Here is a 27639-nt window from a genome sequence, read left to right on the forward strand (position 1 = left end):
TGCAAACACAACCACGATGCACACAATATGCAGTCTGATGAGTTTCTTGCAAACCCATTTTTTATACCTGTAGTTTGGAATAATCAGGGAGGAGAGAGGGTCATGTTTAGACAATGGCTCTATAATTAGCTTGTGCCTGGACGGTGGAGACAAATAGACAGATTGCTTGCAATTTACTGTTTCAATAGAATAAAAGGTTTTCAGTGCATCAGCATTTGCATATCTGTCTAATCAAAAATAAGTGAACTGTGCTGGCTTGAAAAAACGTTGAATGAAAGGCAATCATCTTTTCTTTTTTTTTTTTTTTTTAAAGAAAAATACTGAAGCATGTTGAAATATTAGCAATATATTGTTATTTTGTTTAATTACAGGTTTCTCACTGAGCAGCAAATGAATGCCTGTGTGTTAACGTAATGAATGCGAACCTGAAACGTCAGTTCTGCTTAGCTGTAGCTGCGCTCCGGTACTGAGGGAACTTTGCAGTTCTGTGTATAGCAGCGATAAGGGATTGTACCAGAAAGGCAGTTAATTACCTGCTTTGTTTGATATGCAAAGTAACAGTAACAGCACTTTTCTTCTCACCAGTGGCAATACTCAATTAAAAGTCTTAAAAATAGCGATAATGCACCCCATTTATCATTTTGGCTGGGGAAAAGTGTGATGAACAGGAACAGGGTTTTTTTTTTTTTCAGCGGCTGTGAGCCTATTCAAATGCGTTTCCTTTTGACCCACAGGGGGACCAGAGGCTGAAAGTAGCTAATTTGTTTATCACTCCCAGCTTCAATGAAAGGATTAACAGTCTCAAACGGGGCATGGAGTCGCTGAATGTCAATTTCTGAAAGTCAATTGCTGATGTTCACTAGCTCTTAGCAAGATCATTCTGTAAAAGGTAGTAAACACGTGAAAATCTATTGTTGTAAACAGTGCATCTAATCTAATCATGGAGTGTTTATGTTAGGGATTTGAAACACACACACACACACACAATTGATTAAAAAAAGAAATGCCTTTTGTAAATGGAATTAATTTAGAAATGATAACATGGATTCCTCCTAATAATCCACTATAAAAATCCTAGTATTAATCCACTGTGTTTTTCAACTGGAGGACAGCACCTATTAAAACACTGCCAGAAGTGCAATTCATGAAGTGTTAAAAGTGCTGCACTTATTTATAAAAAGGGCAGAAAAGCCGTTTTTGATAAAAAGGGAAAATTGTGTTTTTATTAGAGTCCAGTGACTGTGCTGGAATGAAATACTCTCTCAGGGGTAGAGAAAGTATATTGTAAGGGGAGTATTGGATTTCCACATTAAGGGAATGTGTGTCCTTCATACTCTGCAGTAGATAGCAGAGAAGCAATTTTACCACATCTAAATAGCAGAATCAGGCTGTGTGAATGCTGTTCTCATATGGTTAAATACATTTACATCTTGTGTTTGTCTTTTAACAGTATTACATTTCAGTTCCTCTAAGATTAGCATAAAAAAATAATAATTCAAACGTTTAAACAAACAATATTGATTATCGGTAACATTTTGGATTTTGCCTTTCTCATTCGTTAATCGATGATATACGTAGTATTGTTTTTTTAAAAAACGTGATTCACATTATTTTATTTTTTAGTGATTGGTAGATAGAAAGAAACATAGACAGACAGATTAATAGACAAGCAAACACAAATCATGTTGCGTTACTTCATGGCCTGTTAGATAGTGATTGATTCTTTCCATAAGCTCTATCCCTTTATAGCGGGGGAACCTATTGTGCTGTCTGTCAGACTAAATATAGCAGTTAGCAGTGTTGTGAAGAGCAAAAGGGGAGAAGTAGCAGTTATTTAGCATGAGTTTATTTGTGGAAAAACAAAAAGAGTTCTGTTCTGTATCTGAAGCCGCCTCGCTTGACTTGCTAATGTAAAGTGATCTCCAGTTGGTTTGTTCAGTGGACTTTCCTAACTTCCTTATTGAGAAACATAATTTGCAAGAGTTGAAATCCTGCTGAATATGAGGAGACAACCTGGGTCTTTTAATTACAGGTTCTGTTAAAAGCAGCTCCAGCATCCTGCTGTGGTTTTCGTGGCTCATCCTGGGGACATAATGAAGTCTGTCCCTGTAGCTCAGACACAGAGTGTCTCTGGGTATCACTATTAGGGGGAGAGAGTGGATCCTGATATTGTACAGGCATTATGGAGGCAAAGACTAAAGGCCTATTCACACTGGACACAACGTGACAAGTGATTTTGTCGCGCGATGTACCACATGGCGACAAAAAAAAAGAACATGTTGTTTAGCAATACAACGCGACAGGACGACACAAAAGCGACACTGATGTGACACGATTAAAATAGAAAGTGTTTCTATTTTTGTTGCGCGTCAAATAGTGAACTCATCAATGAAATGACCAATGAAAACCAGCTTACTGTTCACACTTTTTTTTAACAACGAGAAGGTAAACAAGAAAGGGGGAAAAATAATGGCTGAAGAAAAGATCATTATCGAGGTCTTGAAATACCAAGAGCTGTATAATAAAGCTCTCAAAAACTATAAAGACATTGTAATGAGAGAGAATATCTGGCAGCCCATTTCCAGGTAACTGGGTATTACTGGTGGGTATGATTCATTTACCTTTTTTGAAATATGTAAGTGTTTACATTACTCGTGTACAACGCTGTCATATCAGGACTATCATGTGAATTTCTTTTCTCAGCTGATGATTTAAAGAAAAAGTGGAAACATTTCTGGAAAAAAAAGGATTTGAAAAAAAGGATTGTTTATTGTAGTGTGTACCTATCTGTGTTATTGCTTGTGTGTGTTCAGTCTGTCCACCCCGTGCGTACCTATCTACACCTATGGCAACTCCTCTCTCATTCCCCTCAGTGTTTGCCAGGCTGGCGTTTGTTAGTGTACCCCCCTTTCTCTGTACCTGCATTTAGGCAAGGCACGTCTATGAGTAGTCTCGCTGCAAAAGCTTCCACATGCAGAGTGGATATACTAACTTAAAAATGACGTAAAGATGCACATTATTTAAATCAAACTAAAAGGGGACTTAGCGCCAGTGATAATAATAATTACAAAAAAACTAAGTCTAATAACATGGATCGTATAGTGCTAATTCATGTTAGGTGTTGCGTTGTGTTATTTGGCTTGTAAACCCAGACCACTTTTTCACACAGCCCAAGCACTCACACGCCAGTGTTATAGACAAATACGTTTTTTATTTTCCTGCAATACACAATTGTAAGTCCATTATTCCCAGAGTCCTGGGTCCAAAAGCAAGGGGCTTTTCGCACACTTTATATTTATATCCCCCAGAGGTCCCCTTTCACAACGTTCGCCAGACATATAGCCATTTATATAGAGAGAAAGAGAGAGAGAGAGAGAGAGCTTCATACTCGGTTATGAAATTAAAAAAATAAAAACAACACAAAACTATTTAAAATATTTTCAGTACCTCCAGCAACATTGTTGACCCTGTGGATGAAGAGTATGGAGATGAAGGAAACGGAGGGGAAGATGCAGAAGACAGTGGTGCAAAATTTGCCATCACTGCTACTACAGCGCCATTGTCATGGTGAAAAAATCGCTTTGTCTCACGACAAACCGCGTCACGTCCGGTGTGAGTAGATCTTAATAGACGTAAGGACCTACAACCGAGGAAGGTTAATTACCTTTTCATGAAACCTACTGTGATAGGAGAGCAACAATAATCGTTTTGTATCAGATGTAAATGCTCTGCTAATGTATACACTTCTGGAGACTTTTTTAGTTATCTCTTCAGATGGAGGTTTGGTTATTATAAGCTAGGCAGGATTGCTGCTTTCCACAGCACTGGAGACCAATGTGCACAAAGACTTTGCATATAAAATGTGTGAATCCTGAATGATGATATCATATTGTGATTTGTCACTTGCTGTGGTATTGTTGAAGCTGCAACAGCACTGTATAGAGCTTGAAGGTTCGGATACACTTTGAGAGAGGTCCTAATATAATTTTTACTAAATAGTCAATTACAATAATAAAACCAACACAATAGGCAAACACTTTTTGGATTTGGAGGTCATTTAACTCTACATGACCAGAAGCTGTAATAGCTTTAACACACCTGGGCATGGATTATAAATGCTGGCAGAACAAGCGCTGAGTGGGATAAAGAATGTGCTAAATGAATGTTCCATGACCCAGTCTCCCTTAAGCAAACAGTTTAATCCAAAACGCCTGATACAAACAGGGCTGTGCCATTTAAAAAAAAAACAAGGGACAAAATACTAAAAAAAACTTTAAAAGTGATCACTGATCTTGCTCTGTCTTTAATTGTCATAACTGCTCTTCATATTCAGACTGCCAGGCTAAAAGAGTCTTAAGTCTGCTTTCTGTTCGCTTGTCACAGGTTTCAGTAACTATAATACAGTACTGTCCATTGGCTTGCACTATACTGTACTCGATTTAATTAAATTAAATTAAATGATGACCATCCGCTTCCGCATAGACCAGATGATTTCTGCACCAATGCATTTTGATAATGTGCTGTATTAAACCGCACAGATTATTGAAACACAAATTATTGAAGCACGCATTAATGGGAGTCTACTGTATAAGCATTTCATTTCTAGAATTATAAACATGTTTGACACGCTTCATGTTTTAATAGTTTCACAAATCAATGGATTGTGCATGTCCAATAAATAACTAATATCGCTTCTGTTCAAATCTAGTAAAAAAAAAAAAAAAGTGTCTTAATTTAGTTTTAATATAGCGTTAAAATAAAAAAAAAATAAAAAAAGTAAATATGGTAAATAGCAAACTAGGTTAGCAACACTAAAATCGAAAGAAAATAAATCATTAAATTTGCCAGGGAAAGTTTGTCTTGAAATGCTTCTAAACAGTAAACTTAACTTGGGGTTTCTTTGTAACCAACAGAAGATCAGCTTTTCCCACAGCTAGCCAATCAGAAGTGATAGGGACGTAAACACTTTAAAATGTTTGCGTGTAGGTTCTATACTTCCGCAATTCCGTTTTCAGAAACTTGCGTGGCTCTCTAAAAATATACCCGGTGTCTTTCTCGCAACAGAACGAACATAGGAAAAATAAATAAATAAATACTACTTGTCCGGCGGGCAAAGTATAACAGCAAAACTTGCTGTCTTCTGACTTCTTCTTGCTTTCCTATGCAGCTCTTCTGTGACATTGCTTTGTTTTAGTAAGTGGTACTTTTAACACACGCTGAGGCACCTAGTAAAGTTAGCGCCCTTAAGTGAATATGGTTTGCATATCAAATACCTCCCTCGCTGTATTTTGTAATTTGCATACATTTCCACACATTAACATTATTCATTATATTTAAATGACTCAAACGTGGTACTTTTTCCGCGTGTTTTTTTCCACGTGCTAGGTTGCCTGCCACTGGTTAGTGAAGTATAGCAGGTGTACAAAGCACGCAGTAAAGGGGCTTCCTGCATGTAAAACACGTTACCACTGATTAGTGAATGAGGCCCTGTATGTTTTGGTGGAAACCTGCAGAACAAAGTTAAATTGGGGAATGTGGATGGTAATGGTTTATTGTTAAATGTTTACACAATGTTTTACCATTGTCAAAACTATTAATATCAGCTTTAGTGTCTATACAGTAGGATGTGTATAGGTAATGTATTCAATAGTTCCAATAGTTTTTTTCCATGTAAACATAATGGTATGCATGTAGTCTCAATACAATACATGCCATATCTGCAAAAAGCAAGCCTCCTTTTAATCTAAAAATACTTTATCGAATATTGAAATGAATTGCCCTAGTTGTATAAAGTACGACTGTTATTTAATTGCCTAAGAAACTGTAAAAGTTATAAAGTGAGGGTAATACATGACCTTTGAGGAAGTGTAGGACAATAAGTACAATCTGACAGTTGCTAAATTGAATGTAGAATAAGCATCTTTAAACAATATTGTTAATGTCAAAGGGTCATCATGTCAAACCTTGCCAAGCAAGGGTTAGCAATAGTGTCAATAGAAGCCAAGCATTGCTCTACATTGGTTATGCTTAAAGTCCATAGCAGTATGACATTGATGCATTAGTTCAAGCAGTTCAGTGGACTGCAATCCTTAAAGTGCCAGTATTGCCACCTTGCAAAATAACATAATACCATTCCAGCATGTGGATTCAATTTTGTTGTTGTTGTTGTTGCTGGAATTCAATTAGTCAATTCAAATGTATGCATTCAAACGTTATACGCAGTTTAAAAAAAAGAAAAAAAACTATAATAATATCAATGTACTATGATAGGCTTAGACTTTCGGTAGCCTCCTCTTTTATTTTTATTTAGTCGTCGCCAATGCTTTTTACCCAGTTTTCTCCCCAATTTGGAATGCCCAATTATTATTTTTATCCCGGTTCACCGCTGCAACCCCCCGGCGACTCGGGAAACGGAGGCTGAAACACGCGTCCTCCGAAATGTGTTCCTGCCAATCCGTCATTTTTCACACTGCTGATCCACAGCGAAGCCACCAGACCTATAGCAGACAACACAGATCTGAATGGCTCCACTGCAGACCTGCAGGCACCCTACTAGCCACAGGGGTTGCTGGTGTGCGGTGAACCATGGATTGCCCTGCCAACCTCGGCCAATTGTGCGCCACCCCCTAGGAACCCCCAATCACGGTCGGCAATGACATAGCCTGGATTCGAACCTGCGATCTCCAGGCTATAGGGCGCATCCTGCACTCCATGTGGAGCACTTTTACTGGATGCGCCACTCTGGATCCTGATAGCCTCCTTTTTAAACATAAAAAATATGTAACCCGTCACAGAAACCCTGAAAGTGTGTCCTGCGCTTGTCACTGCTGCAGATACTGTAGATTTTCGAATTTCATTTTGACAGATGCTGTTGAATTCTCAGGTCACAGCACTACATTATAAAAATGTAAAATGCAATTGATAACATACAAAGCAAACATTAATCTAAGACTGTAGCATGCTGTGCAGCATATGGGAATGCTAATGAAGAGTGACACAGAAATATTTATCCACACAGCCTTTTTATTTGCAAGAAATATAGCACTGTTACAAATAACTGAAGCCCTAAACATAATGAAAAAAGTGAAACAAAAAGTATGAAATACTGCATATTAATCATCATCCTATGTGGCCGCTAAAGCCCCTTTCACGCTGGCATGATCTACCTAGGTCAGAACCTACTTGGGCAGGACACAGTGTCATGCGGGTCAGGTACGTGATTTCACACTGCTTTTGATAAAGCATGGTTGACCTGGGTGACAGACACAAGTACACAATGCGCGTATCAATGCCCTGGAAGCAGCTTGTTACTGACGTTTACATCCAAGCTTCTCTGGATTGATCCGTCGGCCAAATTTTTAATTAGAGCAAATGTTTCTACATCCCTGCTGCAATCTGACTCATGCTGTGTCTCAATCAACAAAAATATGACTAAACAGAATAAACAGAAATGTTCCTTGCGGAAGTGAAACTTTCACACAGGCATGGCTGTTTGTTATTGCGTCGGCTCACCAGCGGCAGTCAATCATTTTGTCTCACTCAACCCGGGTGAAAGCGTGTCAACCCACATCCTGAGGTAACCCCAATTCAACCTGTCTTACTGCTTTATTACTAACTGATACAGCTGATAAAATCGGCCTGAAGCATTGCAGATATTTTATGCATAATATTCTTCTTTGAAACAAGTTATTTCCATTAACACTTCACAACGGAAATTTTCGGCCTCGAAATGACACAGAGAGAGTTCAGTATTTAAAATGTAGAAAACAGAAAGTACTGATTAGAGGAGAAACCTCAAAATGGAGCGAGATAACCAGTGGTGTACCACATGGATCAGTATTAGGTCATCTGCTATTCCTAATCTACATTAATGATTTAGATTCTGATATAGTAAGCAAACTTGTTAAATTTGCAGACGACACAAAAATAGGAGGAGTCGCAAACACTATTGCAGCAGCAAAGGTCATTCAAAGTGATCTAGACAGCATTCAGAGCTGGGCAGACACATGGCAAATGACATTTAATAGAGCAAAGTGTAAGGTACTGCACGCAGGCAATAAAAATGTGCATTATAAATATCATATGGGAGATAATGAAATTGAAGAAGGAATCTATGAAAAAGACCTAGGAGTTTATGTTGACTCAGAAATGTCTTCATCTAGACAATGTGGGGAAGCTATAAAAAAGGCCAACAAGATTCTCGGATATATTGTGAAAAGTGTTGAATTGAAATCAAGAGAAGTAATGTTAAAACTTTACAATGCATTAGTAAGACCTCATCTAGAATATTGTGTTCAGTTCTGGTCACCGCGTTACAAAAAGGATATTGCTGCTCTAGAAAGAATGCAAAAATGAGCGACCAGAATTATCCCGGGTTTAAAAGGCATGTTGTATGCAGACAGGCTAAAATTCAGTCTTGAACAAAGATGACTACGCAGTGATCTGATTCAAGCATTCAAAATTCTAAAAGGTATAGGGGACTTTTTCGACCTGAAAAAAGAAACAAGGACCAAGGGTCACAAATGGAGATTAGATAAAGGGGCATTCAGAACAGAAAATAGGAGGCACTTTTTTACACAGAGAATTGTGAGGGTCTGGAACCAACTCCCCAGTAATGTTGTTGAAGCTGACACCCTGGGATCCTTCAAGAAGCTTCTTGATGAGATTGTTACTGACAACCAAACGAGCAAGATGGGCCGAATGGCCTCCTCTTGTTTGTAAACTTTCTTATGTTCTTATGTTCTTATTTTCAAATAAAATAAAACAAATGTTTATTTACATCAAAGAACAGCAAAACTGTTCCCAAAATAAAGGGTTACTACGTCTTTAAATAGACTACTATTTACAATTATTTACACTGGTCCCGGGGGGGAAGCACAAACGTAGTAAAGCGTATAATTAAACAGTATCGCTGTCTGTTTGCAGGACAAAGTATCACTGCTGCACCATAGGTACTGCTCTTGGTCTTTTGAAGCATTTGTTACCTGGTTATTCTGCAGGAGATAAAACAGGAGAGTTTATCGTGGCATGGAACATGTGTTGCTTTCGCTTCCCTAGTCCCAGGTCCCAACTGGTGGAGAGGCTGCTCCTTTTGTATACCTTGGCTCCGCCTTTCCCCGATTACCTGGGCTTGGAACCAGGTGTACCTCGTTCCCCTCCACCAGCCTCCAAGCAGGCAGACGGAATATTAACACTGTAGTTGCCAGAGCCTGCTGGATGGACAGGTTCCTCCTGTTTCCCCTGCTGGTGGGAGGTGAACCTTTCAATCCAGGGATTTCATCTGCCCTGTTACAGGTTTAATGAAGCTTTTAATTCACTGGGCTATGATTTCATTTATTGTAATTTTGAGAGCAGCATCAGTTTCCTCTTTAGTAATTAAATTCCATTGAAGTGTCTTTAATAAATATACTTAATATACTTGTTGAAGGCTTTGTTGTGTTGAAAACATATAGAATAACAGAAGCAAGGTTATAGAAGGTGAAATGAGGTGCAACAAATCGAAAAGCAGAGTGGCATCCAAAGTGTTTATCTTTGCAGCACTGAAACTTCACCAACAGATTGTTTCCAGAAAAACAAAGTTTTTTTTTTTAGTTTTTTTTTTAAGACAGGTATTTATGAATACTGAATGAACTCGTAAGGCACATTTTACTGTACTGTTGCTGTTATAATTCATAACAGGTATTTTTTATAGGAAAACACAATTCTGGAATTAGTATGGCATTTTCGGAAGCACACTGTTACAGGAATTTTTTAAAAGGTGTTCAGAAGGCCATCTCTCCACATCCCAGACGTCATATCAGCACGGTAACATCCTTGTGCTGCCTGTACCCTGCTCTGTAGTACAAATCAATTCTAACCTTAATATGCAATGACTGGAAAATAAGCAAAAAGATCTGATGGGGTTTCTACTGCTTATTCTGTTAACCAGTGAGTGTACCAACCGATCTTTAGGCACAGGCGCACCTCACTCACACAGCACTCCAAAACATATGCTTGAATTTTTTATCTATTGCTAATGTAACAGTTTGAGGCTGGGTGTGATTCAGCAGCCTTGCAGCTTTGAGATAAGCATCTTAAACTCTTTAAAAAGTATTTTTCACTTTAGATGTCTCTCCCATAGGGATCAATAGTGTTCATAACAGCAGGCCATGATGCAGTACTGCCCATTACACTCTTTCCCCTGTGAGACCTCAGCGATCAACAGCCTATAATCTTTGAGAGTCACAGCACCATGAGACAGGCCATTTCCCCCAGGAAAAGTGTAGCCCATTACCTCGTCTCACCAGTAGGGGTCACAGTATTTTTAACATCAGTGCATCGTACAACCCTGCCAGTTACATAGAGGAAGTGCATGCCTGTTATAAGCTTGCTGTTCGTTTTATATTAGCACTGTCCTGGGATTTATACTCGGTTGTTTAAATGTTTATATTTTCTAATTGTGGAAATGAAGATCCCAATTCAATTACCCTTTAAACCCAATAAGATAATATACTAAACACAACTGAGCTACAGTGTAGAGTGCTTCACTGAGTCACAGTCCAGTTTTAATCTATCAATAGTACATGTACTGTGTTTCAAACACTTTATTTAAAATGCTTTTCTCTGGGTATTTATAGTATAATGCACAACACTGGTGACTTGAAGGATGGTGTTTTACCAAGTGAATACCAAGTTCTTTCTTTTATGGATTTATAATCTTAATTAAAGTTTAGATGCATACTAACCTGGTTAATGGTGCATGATATCACTCTGTAATTAAGATTCAGACAGAAATGTAGGATTAGTTAACTGTTGCATGGTTTGTTGAACACACATGACCCAATTCCCATTTCCTATATCAGGCCCTTGCTTTACTGATAAGAAAAAAGACACAATTCAACTTTTTTTTTTTTTTTTTTTTTTTTCAGGAATGAAATTATGTTTTACTTTGCAATGAAATGAACCAATTTACTACACAAACCACCCACTGTGTAACTTTAGTTTGAGATTCATTTCTTTGTGTTCTAAGTTGTCCACAGTTTGCAAGTTATTAAAATAATAAATAATTTATTTTAATGTAATTTATTCTAAATATCACATTAGCATCTTAGCTCTGTGCAGTGAAGCCCATTGATGATGCAATGAAGCCTGAGCCGTGCTTCCCCAACTCACTTCCCCACAATCAGCATTGAGGAGTCTTTTGAAAAGCATTTTTGAATAGTTAGTTAGCATGGTAAATAATGTTCTAAGCAGAAGCAACAGCATATACTGTATTTATATACTGTATACTGTAAATCAACCCCTTAAAAATAGATTTGATTATAAGGTCATAGTACAACTATAAGCTGGAAGTGATCACTACCAGCTGCAAAAAAATATTGTACACTGATAGCCAAGCACGTCTTTATCATTTGCTTGGCACCATTTAGAATAATGTACCCAGAATGGAAGCCGCCCTTGACCTACAGTACTGAAGGGAAGTTTCGTCTTAGTTAAGGAGTGTGATTGAAATTAAAGATACTCTAAATTGATTTATTTTGAGTAGTTCATTGATGTTGCAGCTGATGTCGTTTAAAAGTCTTACTTGCGTGCAGTGTGATTTATTTGTAACTGCTCCAAAATGGCATTTTGTATTGCGGCTGTTCAGAATGAAATTGGCCAACAGGCATTCCTTTTAGTCAATGTTCCTAATGGTATTGATTGATTATAATAATGTTGGAAAATATCCTTAGTATTGATCAACAAAGTGCATTATTGTCTTTTTGTTTGGGTAAAGGGACTGCATGAGAAAATATGCATACTATACATTATTAATATCATCATAATAATAATCTTTATTTTATATAGCACCTTTCATGTGCACATCTCAAGGCGCTTCACAAGAAAAAGAAAACAATTTAAACGCTTGACATAATGTCCAATAAAACAAGAAAAACAATACGTACATACAACAACACATAACAGGTCAGACAATAAAAGCCAATGTATAAAAGTGGGGTTTCAGTTTAGATACTAACAGTATCACTGTCCCTTATGACCTTCGGAAGGTCATTCCACATCCTAGGTGCTATACAGGAAAACACTCGGTCACCAAAAGAACGCTGCTTAGTCCTATGTACTGATAGGAGGCCAGTCAAAAGATCGAAGGCTACGCATAGGAGTATATGGTGAAAGAAGGTCACAGATGTAGTTTGGTGCTAACCCACGCAGACCCTTAACAGTTAATAGTAGAATTTTAAATTTCACTCTGAACTCCACTGGAAGCCAATGCAGGGAAGCTAAAACGGGTGTGATGTGATCATAAGATTTTGTTTTATGTAGACTGCGGGCCGCTGAGTTCTGGACATATTGCAACTTGTTAAGAACGTTTTTTTAAACACCATCAAGCAAAGCATTGCAATGGTCTATACAGGAAAAAACAAAAGCATGTATAAGCTTCTTTGCATCCGGCTCAGTAAGACAAGGGTGAATACGAGCAATAGTCTGCAGGTGGAAAAAAGACACCTTAGTAACACTGTGAATATGCTCTTCAAAAGCCAAATTTGGATAAAAAATAATGCCAAGGTTTTTTACACATGTGCTAGACTGGGTCTCAAAAGATGATACTAGCATTTTTAAAATGTAATGTTCCATAGTTTATTCTCTTAGTAGAATCCTTGGTTCATTATTCACAGCAGCATTGTTTTCTGCATGACCAAACAGACGTGAAAACAACTTGCACACAGACATCTCCTGAAATTGGACACAATGTCTACCCAAGCAATTACTACTGCAGGCTAACAAACATCTTATTCTTTAGTTGTTTCAAATGAAAACAAACAAATGCTGCTATAAATATGAGCTTTGTGTGTCTGGTTTATTTAATGATGTCAGCTGAGGTATTTGTTTAATATTTAGCTTGTACTGTATTTACCCTACATCTTGGTGCTAAGCCTCTAGATGCATCTTGAAATACTCTCTCTATATTGTTAAAATAGTTCAGAGATAATTTTAAGAAATGCCTAAAATGTGATTAACGTGTTGTTTGTGTGTGTGGTTTGTTAGTAAGACTAGAAAAGGACATCCAATATCTAAGAATGGTCTTATATTTTAGCCCAGTGTTTGGCATTTGATAAAATGCTTCTGCACCTTTCAAGGGACTGATGTTTATTTAGTAAAAGCCAGAATTGCATGGTGCCGTTTTAACTAGAAATCTGAAAGACTTCAGCAACAGCCTTGAATAAAGATCACATATAATGAGGGTGCATTATGGCACAGTCATATTATTCCAGTGAAAAAGGCAAATGCTATTAATCACTCGTTAAAAGCATCAGCAATTACAAAAAAAGGAAAACCGTGTAAATGTGATTATTTGGTACAGCAAGATTCTGATCTCTGGCAGGAGGATCATTTAAGTGCTGGCTTTCAGAAAAGGTATCTCAACCATTTTCTTTATTAATTGTTTTTCCACTTGTTCTGCACCCAAACAGTTCTCACAATCAGGTACACAGTAGAAAGAAAGCCTGCAGCTAATTTGCTCGATGAGCAATGCACAATTAAAACAGTTTATCAGCAGGGGTTTGGATAATCAATGTGTCTTGATGCTTCATGTTACAGAAATACTTGTGCTGTTCAAACAGATAATTAGTGCATCATTGCAAAATTGCTTTCTTAACAAGTGACTCATCATTTGTTGTGGTTTTAGTTATTAATTGCTCTTAAAATATAAGTGCCATTATAAAACCTACTGTTGTTTCAATAGCACAACTTGTAGTCACTGTTATTTGATCATGCTTGAATCGTAACTTGTGAGTTTCTGTTAGAAACTCCTCCACAGCTAAACTCACTGGTGCAGTACATCAGCCAACGTGAAACACTTTGTCATACATTCGAGCCAATCAGCACATTACTGAAGATGTCTTTTAACAGCTTCACGAGAGCCGCTGTCATGGGAAGGAGTTCCAATAAAATGAAACCAATTTCAGAAAGACTCTCTTCTCAAACAAGTACTCCGAGCACTCGACTGGGGTCTGAGCGAGTGACTTCCCAGTCACTGACTTATCTCTCGAGCAGGGCCTTTGAGAATACAGCATTTACAAAAAAACAGCAAGACAAGACCGATGGCCCGCAGAAAGGATCTTGTAAGCATTATCAAGAACAGTCAATTGAATTCTCAGATCTCGTAAAACACAATGCAACACAACACTGGCTTTGCATGCACAGTTCTCAGTGGGACAGTAATTAGTTGAGATGGCTCCCTGTGGTTATTTTTTCTGATGTCTGTGATCTTCCTGGAAAACTTCAACAATTAGTGACTGAAACCTGGTGAATGCAATATATAACAATATCAGAAGAAGGTCACATGTTCAAACCGGAGCTACCATACTGTATACATATAAATCTGAACAATTTACAAATAACACAGTGATATTAATAGGGTTAAAATAACAAGGCTATCTGTAAATGTAATTGATATTGATTTACAAATACCAATTTCTTACTGTTTTGAAATACAGTATATTTAATTTTATCTGACCTTCATGCGCTGCATCTCTCAAAATAAGTTAGTCATTGTCACACAGGTAGAGGGACATACACATGTTTTGGAATAGGTCAAAGTCATGGAATACTAGGCCAATACTATTAGCTTTTTAGTAGATGGAAGTAGATCAACAATCCCATCTACAATACACCCATACATTCGCCTTTCTCAAAGTAAGAGGAGAACCAATCATCTGTTTTGGATAACATTGTGTTCAAATAACGGTACATAGATACATATGTACTGTCACATTGTGTGCTTTACAGGCTTGGTGTTAGTTATAAATATGGCGGCTGTTGACATTAAGGGGCACAGGCAGTAATGACGTAGGTAGGAGTCTGATAAAAACGGTATTAACCATGTACAGACATATGAAAGTAACTGATACCAGGATTTAGTTTTTCCAGTTTAAGGGTCTGTTGCCATGGTAACATTATATATATATATATATATATATACAGTCAACCTCGGTGGATGCCATTTAGTGTTGACTTGTCTCCTCCTCCCTGGAGTCTGCAGTACATGTATATATGAGTCAGTCAAAATAATAAGAGAGGCAAGGTTGGATAGCAAATAGGATTTTATATACTGTAAAGCCATAAATATTTGCAAGCCTTTTATTATGTGTTTTTCACATATTAAAAAATAACGTAAACGACTATCTTAGTGGTGTACATATAATGAAGTAATATACTACTGCCAGTGCAACAGGGCGCCAACATTTCTGGAGCAAAATAGGTTTTATGGGTGTGATTCGCTAAATATTTTGGTCTCAAATATTTATGGCTTTACAGTATTTTGTTTAAATATAGCTGATATGTAAGTAAATAACTAAATAACGTAAATAAATAACAGAAAATGTTTTTGAAGTTCATGGTTTTTTTTTCTTTCTTTTGTAGTTTTTTTTTTTAATTCATTTTCTGTTAGGTCACAGAATCGCCGTTCAGCAGTTTTTTCATTCGGCCATTTTTAACTTGTTGTTTTGGCGTGGAGGTGGAGGGCGTTCCTTTGAAAAGGGGCGGGACTGACAGTAAAGTGAACCAATCATATGACAGACTGAGACTATTGCTTGGTGGAGTAAGGATGTGAGGGCAATAGTTAAATCTATTTTTGCTCCTACGATGAGGTTTTAACCAATCACAGGCCAGAATTTCCAAGCATATATATATATATATATATATATATATATATATATATATATATACACACACACACACACATATATATATATATATATATATATATATATATATATATATATATATATATATATATATATATATATATATATATATATACACATTCTATATATATATATAAATATATATTTACCACAGAGGTCCAACAATAGACCACAGTGGTGAAAACTGAAATTTGGTTCTTTAAGAGTTACCGTAGACATCTTTACAGGATTGTTGTTGCTTACCACTAAGGTGCAACCGAGACCACTACTTGCACATTATATCTGTCTTTGTCATGTCTGTCTTTAACTTATTGTTTCAGTTTATCTCTACTACTAAAGGTGTGGGCTACAATTGTATTTTTCGTAAAGCCTACCAAAGCTAGAAACACTTTGCCAAAACACAGTAATGTCCTTGTTACACTATGCACTGTGGAACTTTTTTCAAACAGCACTGTGCACCACACATAAACTGTAACTAACATATACAAATGTACTGCTGCAGTATTATATAAATTCAGTTGATGAAGTAGGAATTCAAAAGCTATAACAATGTCATAGATTCATTGTGAATATAAATACACTGGCTAGTGTTAAAAAATTATATTGATTGGTTTACTGTAAATTGTACATAAATATACATACATACATACATACATACATACATACATACATATATGTATGTATTTCTCTAAATAATATTTCCTCAGATCCATTTTAAAACAAGAATGTGTTTAATGTTTTGAAATCAGCAATAACAGTTCAGTGTGAAAGGTAAGTCGGAAATAATAAGCCACTTTATCAGTAAACACTGTCGCAGGTGGTGCATGAAACTGAAAACACAACAGTAGACAGACCTGTACAATCCAGCAGTACACCTCCTTCCCATTTCAGCAAAGGTGAATTGTGCAGAAATTATAATTATTGTGGGGGTGTGATGGCGACACAAACGAAGCAGTTTCTACTCTGACAAGCTGAGTGAATCAAATACCACAGCAAATGGATTTTGGCAGATACTCTCATACTAGATTAAATGGTGGCAAAGTGCACACCGTAATTTCTTTCAGCTTGAGCAGAAAGAGAAAATAAAACTGTAATTTCTAAAAAAAAAAAAAAAAAACACTTGACTTAAATACAGTGATTTTTCACAGTGGAAAAAATGTGTGAGGTTTAGAGGCCCCTGATTTGTTTGGAGGGGAAAAATGCTTGAAAAATTTGCGCTATGAAGCAAATGCTGTGCAATCTTAAGACTTTTTGTGACACATTTAAACCTAGTTTGTTAACTGCTTGGTGTGGGGGCTTAACATCATTTAGTTCAGTCACTTTTTTCAGATTAATTTACTGATTGTGCATCAATTGTAAATACTTCCGTATTTAATACCCTGGGGTATTCATCAAGTGTGTTTGCTGAATAAAATCAGTAGCTGTATGTTAACCTGAGGGGTTTATTTATTGGCAGTGGTTAATGCCTACAGTATTTATGTCTCTTTTTTTTATTCCTTAAGGAAGAACAAAACAGAGGCAAGCCCAACTGGGAGCATCTGAATGAAGACCTGCATGTATTAATCACAGTGGAAGATGCTCAGAACAGAGCGGAAATCAAACTGAAAAGGGCCGTAGAGGAAGTCAAAAAGTTATTGGTACCAGCAGTAAGTATTTGCTTTGTTATTTCTCCTATGCTATATACAATATTCTCCTACTGCTGCCTTTCTTTGGGGTTTAAATGTGCATATCATAATAACTAAATACTGTTGTACCAGGTGCAAAACTCAGTTTTAGCTCCTGTATGTTTGCTGCTGTATTAGAGCTGTCATGAAATGTGATGATCCGTTTTACGGCTACATTTTCTATTTATTTATTAAATAGGGGATTGCAGTGGATTGGTTTTAAATACACTGTAGAGACTGTAACACTTAATTTAACCCTTATTGGGGACTGTATTAGAGCTGCCATGATATCTCCACCTGTTGCTGCCGACCATAAGTACAGCGCAGCTTGTGAGTGATGTGATTAACTAAACGTTCTGTTTCGTTTAGTTTTAGATTATGGCGACTTAATAAAATAAACTCTAAAGAGCACTTACTGTGGCTGGACTTATAATGAAACACATAAAGGAATGGCAGAGTAGCTGAATGGTACAGAAATGCAGTGTGGAAAGTTGACAATGGAATTCTTTCACAGTCAATTCCACTGTCCTCTTTCTCACAGGGTGAGCTTTTGAATTTACAGATTACAAAACAGTTGCATGACAGTGCTCTGACCCCTTTTAAATCAGCCGTTGCAGCGTGTAATAAGTCTATTAAAGCATTTTCCTGTTTAAAAGAAGAAAAGTTGATGGTCTTGCCCTTAAGGAGGGGGGGGGGGGTCATTGTGCCTAAAGAACTTGCCAGCCCCCTACAGAAGAACTTTCAGTAAAAGAGACAAAAGAACAAACGTGTACGTTTACTTCTAGTGGATGTGTTATTCATCAAAAGGGACTGTTTTGAGGAGAGTAAATGTGCATCCTTGGACAATACTGATGTTTTGTCTTCTTTGCTGAGAGATTGGAAAGGTAGCAGCTCTGCTGTTCTAGAAGGTTCCAACCGTTATCCCTCTAAAATAAACCAGATTTGATAGAAACCTCATTGTAACAACCTCGGAAATTCAACTGGTTTGTCTGTTGGAGCTCAAGAGGAATTGGATTAGACACTGATAGCAATGTACCACACAACACACAAGCACAATAAGCTAGTACAGTACAGTCTCTGATAAGAAGGTACCAGCTATACAGTACATTCATCCTCTTTGGAGGAACAGGCGCATGTTTAATGAAAGAATTTGATTTTTAATTGAGTTTGTCCTAAAAAAAAATACTAATGTAAGGTGGTCATAAACAGGAAGGTGCATATGAAAAAGTGAAGGCCTATACCTCAACCAGAGATGTTATTTTTAGAAAGAAAGAAAGAAAGAAAGAAAGAAAGAAAGAAAGAAAGAAAGAAAGAAAGAAAGGCTATTCTTATTTATTGTCATTCAAGTACAGTAGCTGTTGAAAAGTAAAATGTCAGCAGGAAAATCTTTATTTTTTTATTTTTTAAGAATGATCTCATACCATATGCACAGTAAGTAGGGCCTGTGTATTTTGTATGCTTGCTTGACAAACAAGAAAGTGATAGCATACCTTCCATCTAAACTGCAGCTTGTTGCTTCCTCTTTGATGTGCAAAACCCATCAAGCCTTAAAAAGAGGGTCTGGGTTCAAGAAACTCAAAGAACACAATAAAACATGAATATTGGAAATATAGTATAGCACTGAGCAAAATACAAGTAAAAGACAATACAAATAATGTTGTGTTCTTTCATTATTAAACAGGCTTAACTACTTAAATTCTCGAAATGAAACAAAACACTAAGAATATAGACACATACTGGTGGTGCACCTGCTTCTAATGATATATTTCAGTATAGGAAATCATGTTGTTGCAAAGACAAAAGAGTGGTAGCCAGTTTTCTGCTCGTGCGCAGCATATGAAATATGGTTCATGTCACAAGTTACAGATTGAGCATTGTGTCACCACCCTGTTAAATGACAGTGTTTAATCTTTCCTTGAAACCTAGCTACAGAAAGGATTGTTTTCCCTGTCCAGCACAGTTTCCAATCTTGTGTGTTCTAAGCATTCTGATGGTTTTTTGTTTTTTATTTAGTAGCCTGCTAGTCTGCTTGCAGTTCTGTTATACTCATTAGATTAGCTCATGCACCATTCTGGATTAATGCCTGAAAAAGGCTGATTGAAAACAGTATTATTTCATTTTACATATGGATAATTGATATGAATGGGAGCATGCTATACTTCATTTATCCATATGGAAATAATAAACTTGCCACAGTTAACCAGTATTTAAAATAATAATTAATTAAATCCATTACTGTTATTTAAGGCTAGGTAAGTGGATTTATTGATGCGCACAGATTTTGGTTTTTCTATTGTGTACAAGGCTTTATCTATTTTTAAAATGTCACTAACACTAACATAACTGTTAGTCATCAATAGCTTGTCAAATCAATGCAAGAGAAACATTGATACAAAATTATTATTCTTAACGTTATTCCTAATTAATTTCATATTAGCCTCCCTATATTTGATAAACAGAAATCAGAATTGCTGTAGGGCTTCAGTGACTGTTATCCACTAGAATTTTTGTTTTGAAATATTTTCTTTGAAGCTGTGACGTGTGGTGGTTAGGTCATCTATAGCCTAAAAATATTCATAATGCCACAGATGAACATTAGACTCCCTACTGAATTCCACTGTCTTAATTTACTATGGAATGTTGGGAATTGCAGTACTGGAGGGAGCAGTAATCCTGACACTCAATTTAAAGTAGTTGATAATTAATCTTTTAACAGGTTGTTGTATTTAGGAACCCTGGGGAGCACAATCACCAGGATCTAAAAAAGTTCTTAATGGATTGTTTCTCGAAAGTAGACTAGAGTGCATTTTTTGAGTATGTTATTATCCATGCGGTGTCTCCAATATGGACTTTGTGATGGATTTAAATGTGCAGATGTGCCATTTACAGAGCACAGGCCTTTTAGAAGACTGGAACAGAGAAGTGAAAATGCAGCTATTGTAAGTCCAGTTAACTTCTGCATGATCATTTTGCAGTTTTCCCATGCTTTTCCTGCATTTACCATAGTTTACCATGGTTTACTATGTTTAATATGCATTACCATACCACTCTAGGGCATTACAATGCCCACATGCGTTGCCATGCTTTCACTATGCCTTAAAACACTTTGCTTTTACGATGGCAACATTTTATAAGGGTTTAATAACACATGAGAAGAAGATAGCTAACAGACCTGAAGTTTCAGTTACCAGGCCACTCACTTTTCTGTTCCTTAAAATACTGGATTCATGCAATATTTATCTTTAGGATGGCCCTTTCTTTAAAAAAAAAATGTAAACAGTTTTAATAGCTGACATGTAATGCAAGAAACTGTCATGCAGGGATAGTGGGATACAGACTAATATAGAATGTGTGACCAGCATTACTGCCGTAATTGATTTAATTACTGGTTATAAATTAATGTAGAACACAAGACTGTAAGGTCAGGCCACAGAATCCTGACTAGATTCTTAAGTCTTTATGTCATCAGTAAGCAAGTCATAAATGGTCATTAAGCAGTAGAGGCTAATTAAATGGCAGTAGGAGAGAAAACTTTAAAAACTTAAAGAATAGGATTTAAGTTTTTAGCTGCTCATTTGCTGTTAATTATCTAGACATTAGTACGTTATAATGCCATAATTTTCTACATTATTGCTGTTTGCAACAAATGACAATTACAGTAGGTGAAAGGTGTAGTGTGCTAAACTTGAAGAGGGTAGACATTTCTAGCTCATCACTGAACAGTGCATTAGCATTTCACTGGATTGAACTTTTATTTTTGAACGTTTTTTTTTTTTATTTATTTATTTTACTTGTAACAAGCTGGATATTGATTGTGTCAAGTTGAAGCTAGTTTGTGTCTATGTAGTGATACAGATAGGACCTGCAGATTAAATTCAGCAGCACAGGATTTGAATGGATGCTTATCTGAAGCAGTGTTTATAGCTTTTGATTGCTTCATTCTGCAAAGCACAAACAGATATTGCTCATTGTAGACAGACAGATCATGCATGTTTTAAAATAGTTTGTTCTTACATTAGCCTGCATATGGTGTTTCACACACCTAATTTAAATATATATATATATATATATATATATATATATATATATATATATATATATATATATATTCTGATACAGTTTTGCAGAACCCCCGACCCCACCCCTCTCCAAAGAATATCAATAATTAAAGTAAACTGCATGAACCCAAGTATCTTTTCCTGGATATCATGCTAGCCACAATGTTATTCCGGGGGGCTACCGCGGTAAAAGCTCTCCAGGGATTTTCCCTTCAAGTCATGGCAGTCTCTGACTGACAGCCTTGTCCTTTTCTAACAATGGCAACCAGAGATGCGGCTGAATGTTTAATCTGGTTTAATGCAATGTGTATTTTGTGCATTTACAGTTTTCATTCCTGGAAAGAAAAAAAAAAGCATCACTGTTGTCATGTTTGCCTCCAAGGCCTGTAACTAGTAAAGATTATTAACATTTTTATTTGTGGTAAGATGAAAGGCATGGCATCACCATTGTTAACGCCCATACGGTCTGCAACAGTCCTCAGTAAAATGTACATACAGATAGAAAGCATACAGTGACATCTGAGCGGCCTGGATATTAATACATCTCATAGATTAGGAGGAGAACATGTGTTACAGTAACCTGGACATTAACTGCCCAACATAAACTGTAGCATACATACTGTAGAAAAATGTTTTCTTCTCTTTAATATCAACCAGTACTTAAGAGTTTACATATACAGTAGCACTGGTATGGATTCCATTGATTTAAATTAAGAGAGCTACGTGCATTTAATCTGGAAAATAAATGTTATTTTAGGGTAGGATCTCAGCAGTACACCATGAGGCTTCACTTATGACTTTTGTTTGGTGGGTTCCAAGGTTACTTGTGACCAATGTCCTTAAAAGGGAACTGTATAAATCAATGTGATTTATTTGCTGGCCTTCTTTGTAAAGTGCATCAGGTTTCCTGAAATGCACTGCAAACCCACTTTAATTTGTGTAATACCTGTATGGCTCCTTGTGCTTCACAAAGTGAATCTTTATGAGTGTACCATTTAGGCTTTTCAATGAGTTTGAGAAGGACAATCTGTTGTCTTCGGTAGATGCAAGTAGATAAAAAATGCAGCATACTAATGCTGCATGTTTATGATCAGAAAACTACTGAAACAATCAGTACGTTTACATGACAAAGCGTTTTCCGAAAACTAATGTTTTCGGAAAACTGAATCAGAAAACTGATTTTCTTAAAACGTCACTTTTCTGTGTTTACATGATTAACGATAGAAAGTCAAATTAGAATTCAACTGTATACATGGATTGAAGTTTTTGGAAAACGCAGGATATTTTCGCATGCAAATACTGTAGTACCCTTACGATTTGAACAGACCAGACATTTCTGCGATAGAACGGAGACCAATTCAATAACAAGTGCTTTATCGAAGTGTCAGGTCTTAAATTCAAAGATTATTATCCTATACCTCTTTTCAGATTCCCCACAATGTGCAGTCAGTCTTTCCAACAGCTCATCCTGTTCTATATTACCAGTTTCTTTTGCAGACATTATTTTAAATTATCACATAATTTTAAAGCTGGAAAACATGTGCTGCTTCAGTATGGGCTATTAAAAAAAATACATACGGATAAATATTACTTGATCCCTAACTTATTATTATTATTATTATTAATATTATTATTATTATTATTATTATTATTATTATTATTTCTTAGAAGACACCCTTATCCAGGGCGACTTACAGTCGTAAACAAAAATACATTTAAAGAATCACAGTACAAGTATTAATACAATTAAGAGCAAGATAAAATACAATGACTTCAGTTCTAGCAAGTACAGGTATATGACAAAATACGATTAAATAACGGAGCAAATGGATCCATGCAGACTGACTACATATTGTTATTATTTTCTCTGTTTTCTAAAACCACGTGCAGGAATGAAGGTCAAAGTTTGCACATGTGCAGTACGCTATCGGAATAAGTTTTCTGAAAAGTGCGTTTACATGATATACATTTGGTTCGTTTTCGGAATTGAATCGGAAATTTCTAGTCAAACTGACCTAAGGAATATTTCGATACATTTTCCGAAAACTGTGTTTACATGACTTTTGATATCGGAAAACGTAGTTTTCCGAAAAAATATCGGAATTCTTATGCTCATGTAAACGCACTGTGTGTCGGTGTAGTTGCCATTAATAACGAACTTGTCAGCTATTTAGTAAACTATTTTTTGTTATATATATCGTAAAACTTCAAATAATCGCCGGTCTCCAATACTCACCGGGTCTCTAATAAGCGCCGTGGCTTCTGGGAAATATGGTAACTAGATGCTGGGTCTCTCTTAAACGCAGGATTATGAATAATAATATAATGCGCGTCACACTGAATGTTCCAGTCAATACACACACACGGCTGTACAGCTTACAAATGTGTTTTTCAGCAGCGATGAAGAGACCCTGAGGCTCAGGATGAATGATAAGAAAACTGAATTTATCTTATTTTAAGGTACACGTAATGCATACAGTTTGTTTTTTTTGTGACGTTATTCATTTTAAAACCAGTTGTGAAGCTTTTCTGAACTTGCCAAAATTAAGTAAAAGTAAGTTTTCTGATATTAACAGGGTTGCCTTTTAGTGTATTTGTACGTGTGTTTTTTTTTCCTTTTCCAGCGTTCTTATTTATCAATGTACACGTTATAAAAACAAATTAGTCACGTTTGCTTTGATTTTGTGATAAAACGGGTACTTGTATTGATTGTTAGTCTTTAAACAGTTTTTTGTATTAACACTGTATTTCATGCGGTTGTTTTGCAATGAAAATTCATTACTGGTTAATATTTCTTCGATTGTCCATGTGTTAATGAAGATGGTACTTATTGCTTTTATTAATTTTAAAACCATGTTTGTTTTTTTATTGTGCTGCAAGCCTGCCTTAATACACGCTTGTGTTCCGATATTTACAGGGCTGTCTTTAGTGGATTTTACTATTTTTATTATTACCCACTAACACAGCCTTTAGACGTTGCTGGAATGTTGAAATTTACTTATGTCGTTTCTATAAGGCTGTATGCAGGCAGCTTTTTCATGATTGCATCTGAAGTATTTGCAGATGCTAGTGATCTTACATTATAAACACAGAGTCTCAAATAGTCGCCCGGGCGTTTATTTAAAGTTTTACGGTATATATATATATATATATATATATATATATATATATATATATATATATATAAATAAACATAAGACAATTTACAAACGAGAGTAGGCCATTCGGCCCATCTTGCTCGTTTGGTCATTAGTAGTTTATTGTTCCCAGAATCTCATCAAGCAGCTTCTTGAAGGATCCCAGGGTGTCGGCTTCAACAACATTACTGGGGAGTTGGTTCCAGACTCCAACAATTCTCTGTGTAAAAAAGTGCCTCCTATTTTCTGTTCTGAATGCTCCTTTATGTAATCTCCATTTGTGACCCTTGGTCCTTGTTTCTTTTTTCAGGTCGAAAAAGTCCCTTGGGTTGACATTGTATGTATAGAGAGAGAGAGAGCTTGCTGCATGTGGGAATTGAAATCCATTATAAATATGTATTTTACAATGCAAGATGAATGCAGATAATGCTAATGTTGATGTGCTGGAATCATCTTTCAGTTCCTTTACCTGCATAAACAATGACTGCTGACATAGGGGATGGGTCTCCTGGGTCAGCGTTGTGCACAGCAAGCCTGTCCATCAGCAGAGACTGTGCTAGGAACTCTGGGAGCAAAATGCAGCTAACCATTGAAATTAGCTTTGTAGACAGAATTGATTTTTGACACAGTATTTATTGCAAGCAATTTGGATCATTTATGGCCAGATTCAATTAAACGTTTAATTTTGTGCTAGCCACCCTTCACCTCTCACACACCCCAGCCCGATGTGATTGTTCACTTTACCAATTATGTTCCCTTTATGAATAATGTTGTGCAATCTATCCAGTTCTACATTTCACATTAGTTTAATTGCTTTTCCCAATCAGAGGTACCTATTTTGTGAAAAAAAATTAATTATGAAATAAATAAATGAGGCGACTTTAATGGTACTTTTACTCAAATTTGAGCCAAGGAATAGCAGCCTTTGTTTTTAAATAGTTAAATGCAGTTAAAACTGCCATTTTCTATGTATATATTAAGCAAAATAATATATGATTCACTGCATGTTTATTTTCACAGGCAAGGGTAGGTCTTGGTGTCATTGTCACAATCTCTTCATTGGCACATGTACAGCAGTCCTAATGCTATGGTGTAAATGGAAGAGTAGCAGGAAGCTAATGCAGCCAAGTTAATGCATACCAGCAGCTCCTCTGCTTTTCTCCACTGACCCCATGGTCATGTGAGCAACACATGGTGTGCCACAGCGTGCCGAGGCTCAGAACAACCCAATCAGGCTGGAAACAGATTGTAAAATGGCACCATGTGAGGCTAATTTTGCAAATTGCTTGACCTTACACAAAAGGGAATGCCAGGAACAAATAAGGCAAACAGTTACAGCATATATGAAGTAACAAATAAATGCATTCATATGAAATTACAATTAAAAGGGTTGACTAGGTGTAGTGCAGGACCCATTTCTTCTGCTCTGATGTTTGTTTTTAGTAGCAGGGAATGACTACCAATATGCAACATAATGTGGCAAATGTTTTACTAAAAATGCAGCATTAATCGTGCAAACATAAATCATTGTAATTAGAGTAAATCTGTTTCTCTAAAATGATGGTGTGAAGTCAAAAATAATGAACAGCAAGGGTGATGAAAAAATAGTACCTGTTGTCAGAATCTGCAAGATATGCAAATCCATCTGATTATACATATGACAATACGGTATAGCAATGCTAGCAAGTGATGCTCTTCATTGTATTGTCTTAAATCAGTTCTCTCCTAAAAATAATTAAACATGAAGACAAGATCTAATACTAGATCTAGACAACTGTATTGTCTTATTTAGTTACCAGGAAAAAAAAAAAGTTTGTCAAGCCAACAGCCTTTTGTTTTCACCAGACAAACCTAAGCTTAAGTTGCCAAGATAATTAACCCAAGGGTCAAGAGTTTAGCATGGCCAGTCTCGTCTCATGCTTGTCCAGTAGGATTTGCTTCGCCGTTGTGACACAAACCAACCCCAGCCAATTTTCCTCCTTCCCTAAACTGTGGCCTTGCAGTGCTCCCTGTGGGGTCCCTGCTAAGACCAGCAATGTAGCACACGTTGCCTCTGCATTTAGCATAATATGAGCTTGTGTAGGTAAAATGAAACCATCAACAGCCTTGGCCAAGACTCTAGTAAAAAAAACATTGAAGTATGAAATACAGTATAGAGGGTTATACCTAAATAATGAATATTATTATTATTTATTTCTTAGCAGACGCCCTTATCCAGGGCGACTTACAATTGTTACAAGATATCACATTATTTTTACATACAATTACCCATTTATACAGTTGGGTTTTTACTGGAGCAATCTAGGTAAAGTACCTTGCTCAAGGGTACAGCAGCAGTGTCCCCCCCACCGGGGATTGAATCCACGACCCTCCAGTCCAGAATCCAGAGCCCTAACCACTACTCCACACTGCTGAATATGTTAATATGTAATAAGGGTTCAACATTAATAGAATGCAGTAACGTCAACACATTATACTGTCAGTATGTGAACAAATATTTTTACTTTAATATAAAATATGAAAATAAATAATAATAATTTAACTTATTATGCATATGATTTTGTTTTGTTTTGTTAGTTTTTTTTTTTTCTCTCAAGTGCAATTTTCCTACTATGAACACAAATCTTCAATATGATTATATGCTGCTGTATTCCCTTGGAAAGATGTCAGCTGAAGCCAGAATATCCCAGCCAGCTTCCTGCTGTGAAATTCTGCTCTAATTAATTATAAGTGGCTGAGATGGAAATGAGTATGATTTCATGAGAAGTGATATAAGAAACTATCTGTGTCCTTCTCCTTTTATATTTTTCAAAATTTTTTCTCTTCTTTTTTTTTTGAGGAACTGGAATTCTTGAGTTTGCATAAAAAAGGACAGTGTCAGTAGAAAAACCAGTCACATGCCAACAGCAAGTTTTAGGTGCCTTCTGTAAATTATTATTTTATTATTATTATTTATTTCTTAGCTTACACCCTTACCCAGGACAACTTACAGTTGTATACAAAAAATACATATCGAGAATTACAGTACAATTAAGAGCAAGATACAGAATACAATGACTTCAGTCCTAATAAGAGCAAGTACAAAACACAGTACGAT

General features: G+C 36.4%; 1 protein-coding gene across 6 annotated transcripts in view; it reads left to right on the forward strand.

Annotated features, from left to right (window-relative positions):
* Positions 1-27639, forward strand: part of LOC117411146 (KH domain-containing RNA-binding protein QKI) — a 170894-nt gene that overhangs the window by 100259 nt on the left and 42996 nt on the right. For all 6 annotated transcript variants that reach the window (XR_004545769.3, XM_034018344.3, XM_034018341.3 and 3 more), the window contains exon 4: positions 17186-17329. Coding sequence is in view for 5 of the 6 variants with exons in the window: in XM_034018344.3 (XP_033874235.2) it covers positions 17186-17329 (144 nt within the window). In the remaining variant the exon portion in view is untranslated. The remainder of the gene's footprint in view (positions 1-17185; positions 17330-27639) is intronic.

This window comes from Acipenser ruthenus, chromosome 6 (assembly GCF_902713425.1).
Source record: "Acipenser ruthenus chromosome 6, fAciRut3.2 maternal haplotype, whole genome shotgun sequence".
In the NCBI taxonomy this organism is placed as follows: domain Eukaryota; kingdom Metazoa; phylum Chordata; class Actinopteri; order Acipenseriformes; family Acipenseridae; genus Acipenser; species Acipenser ruthenus.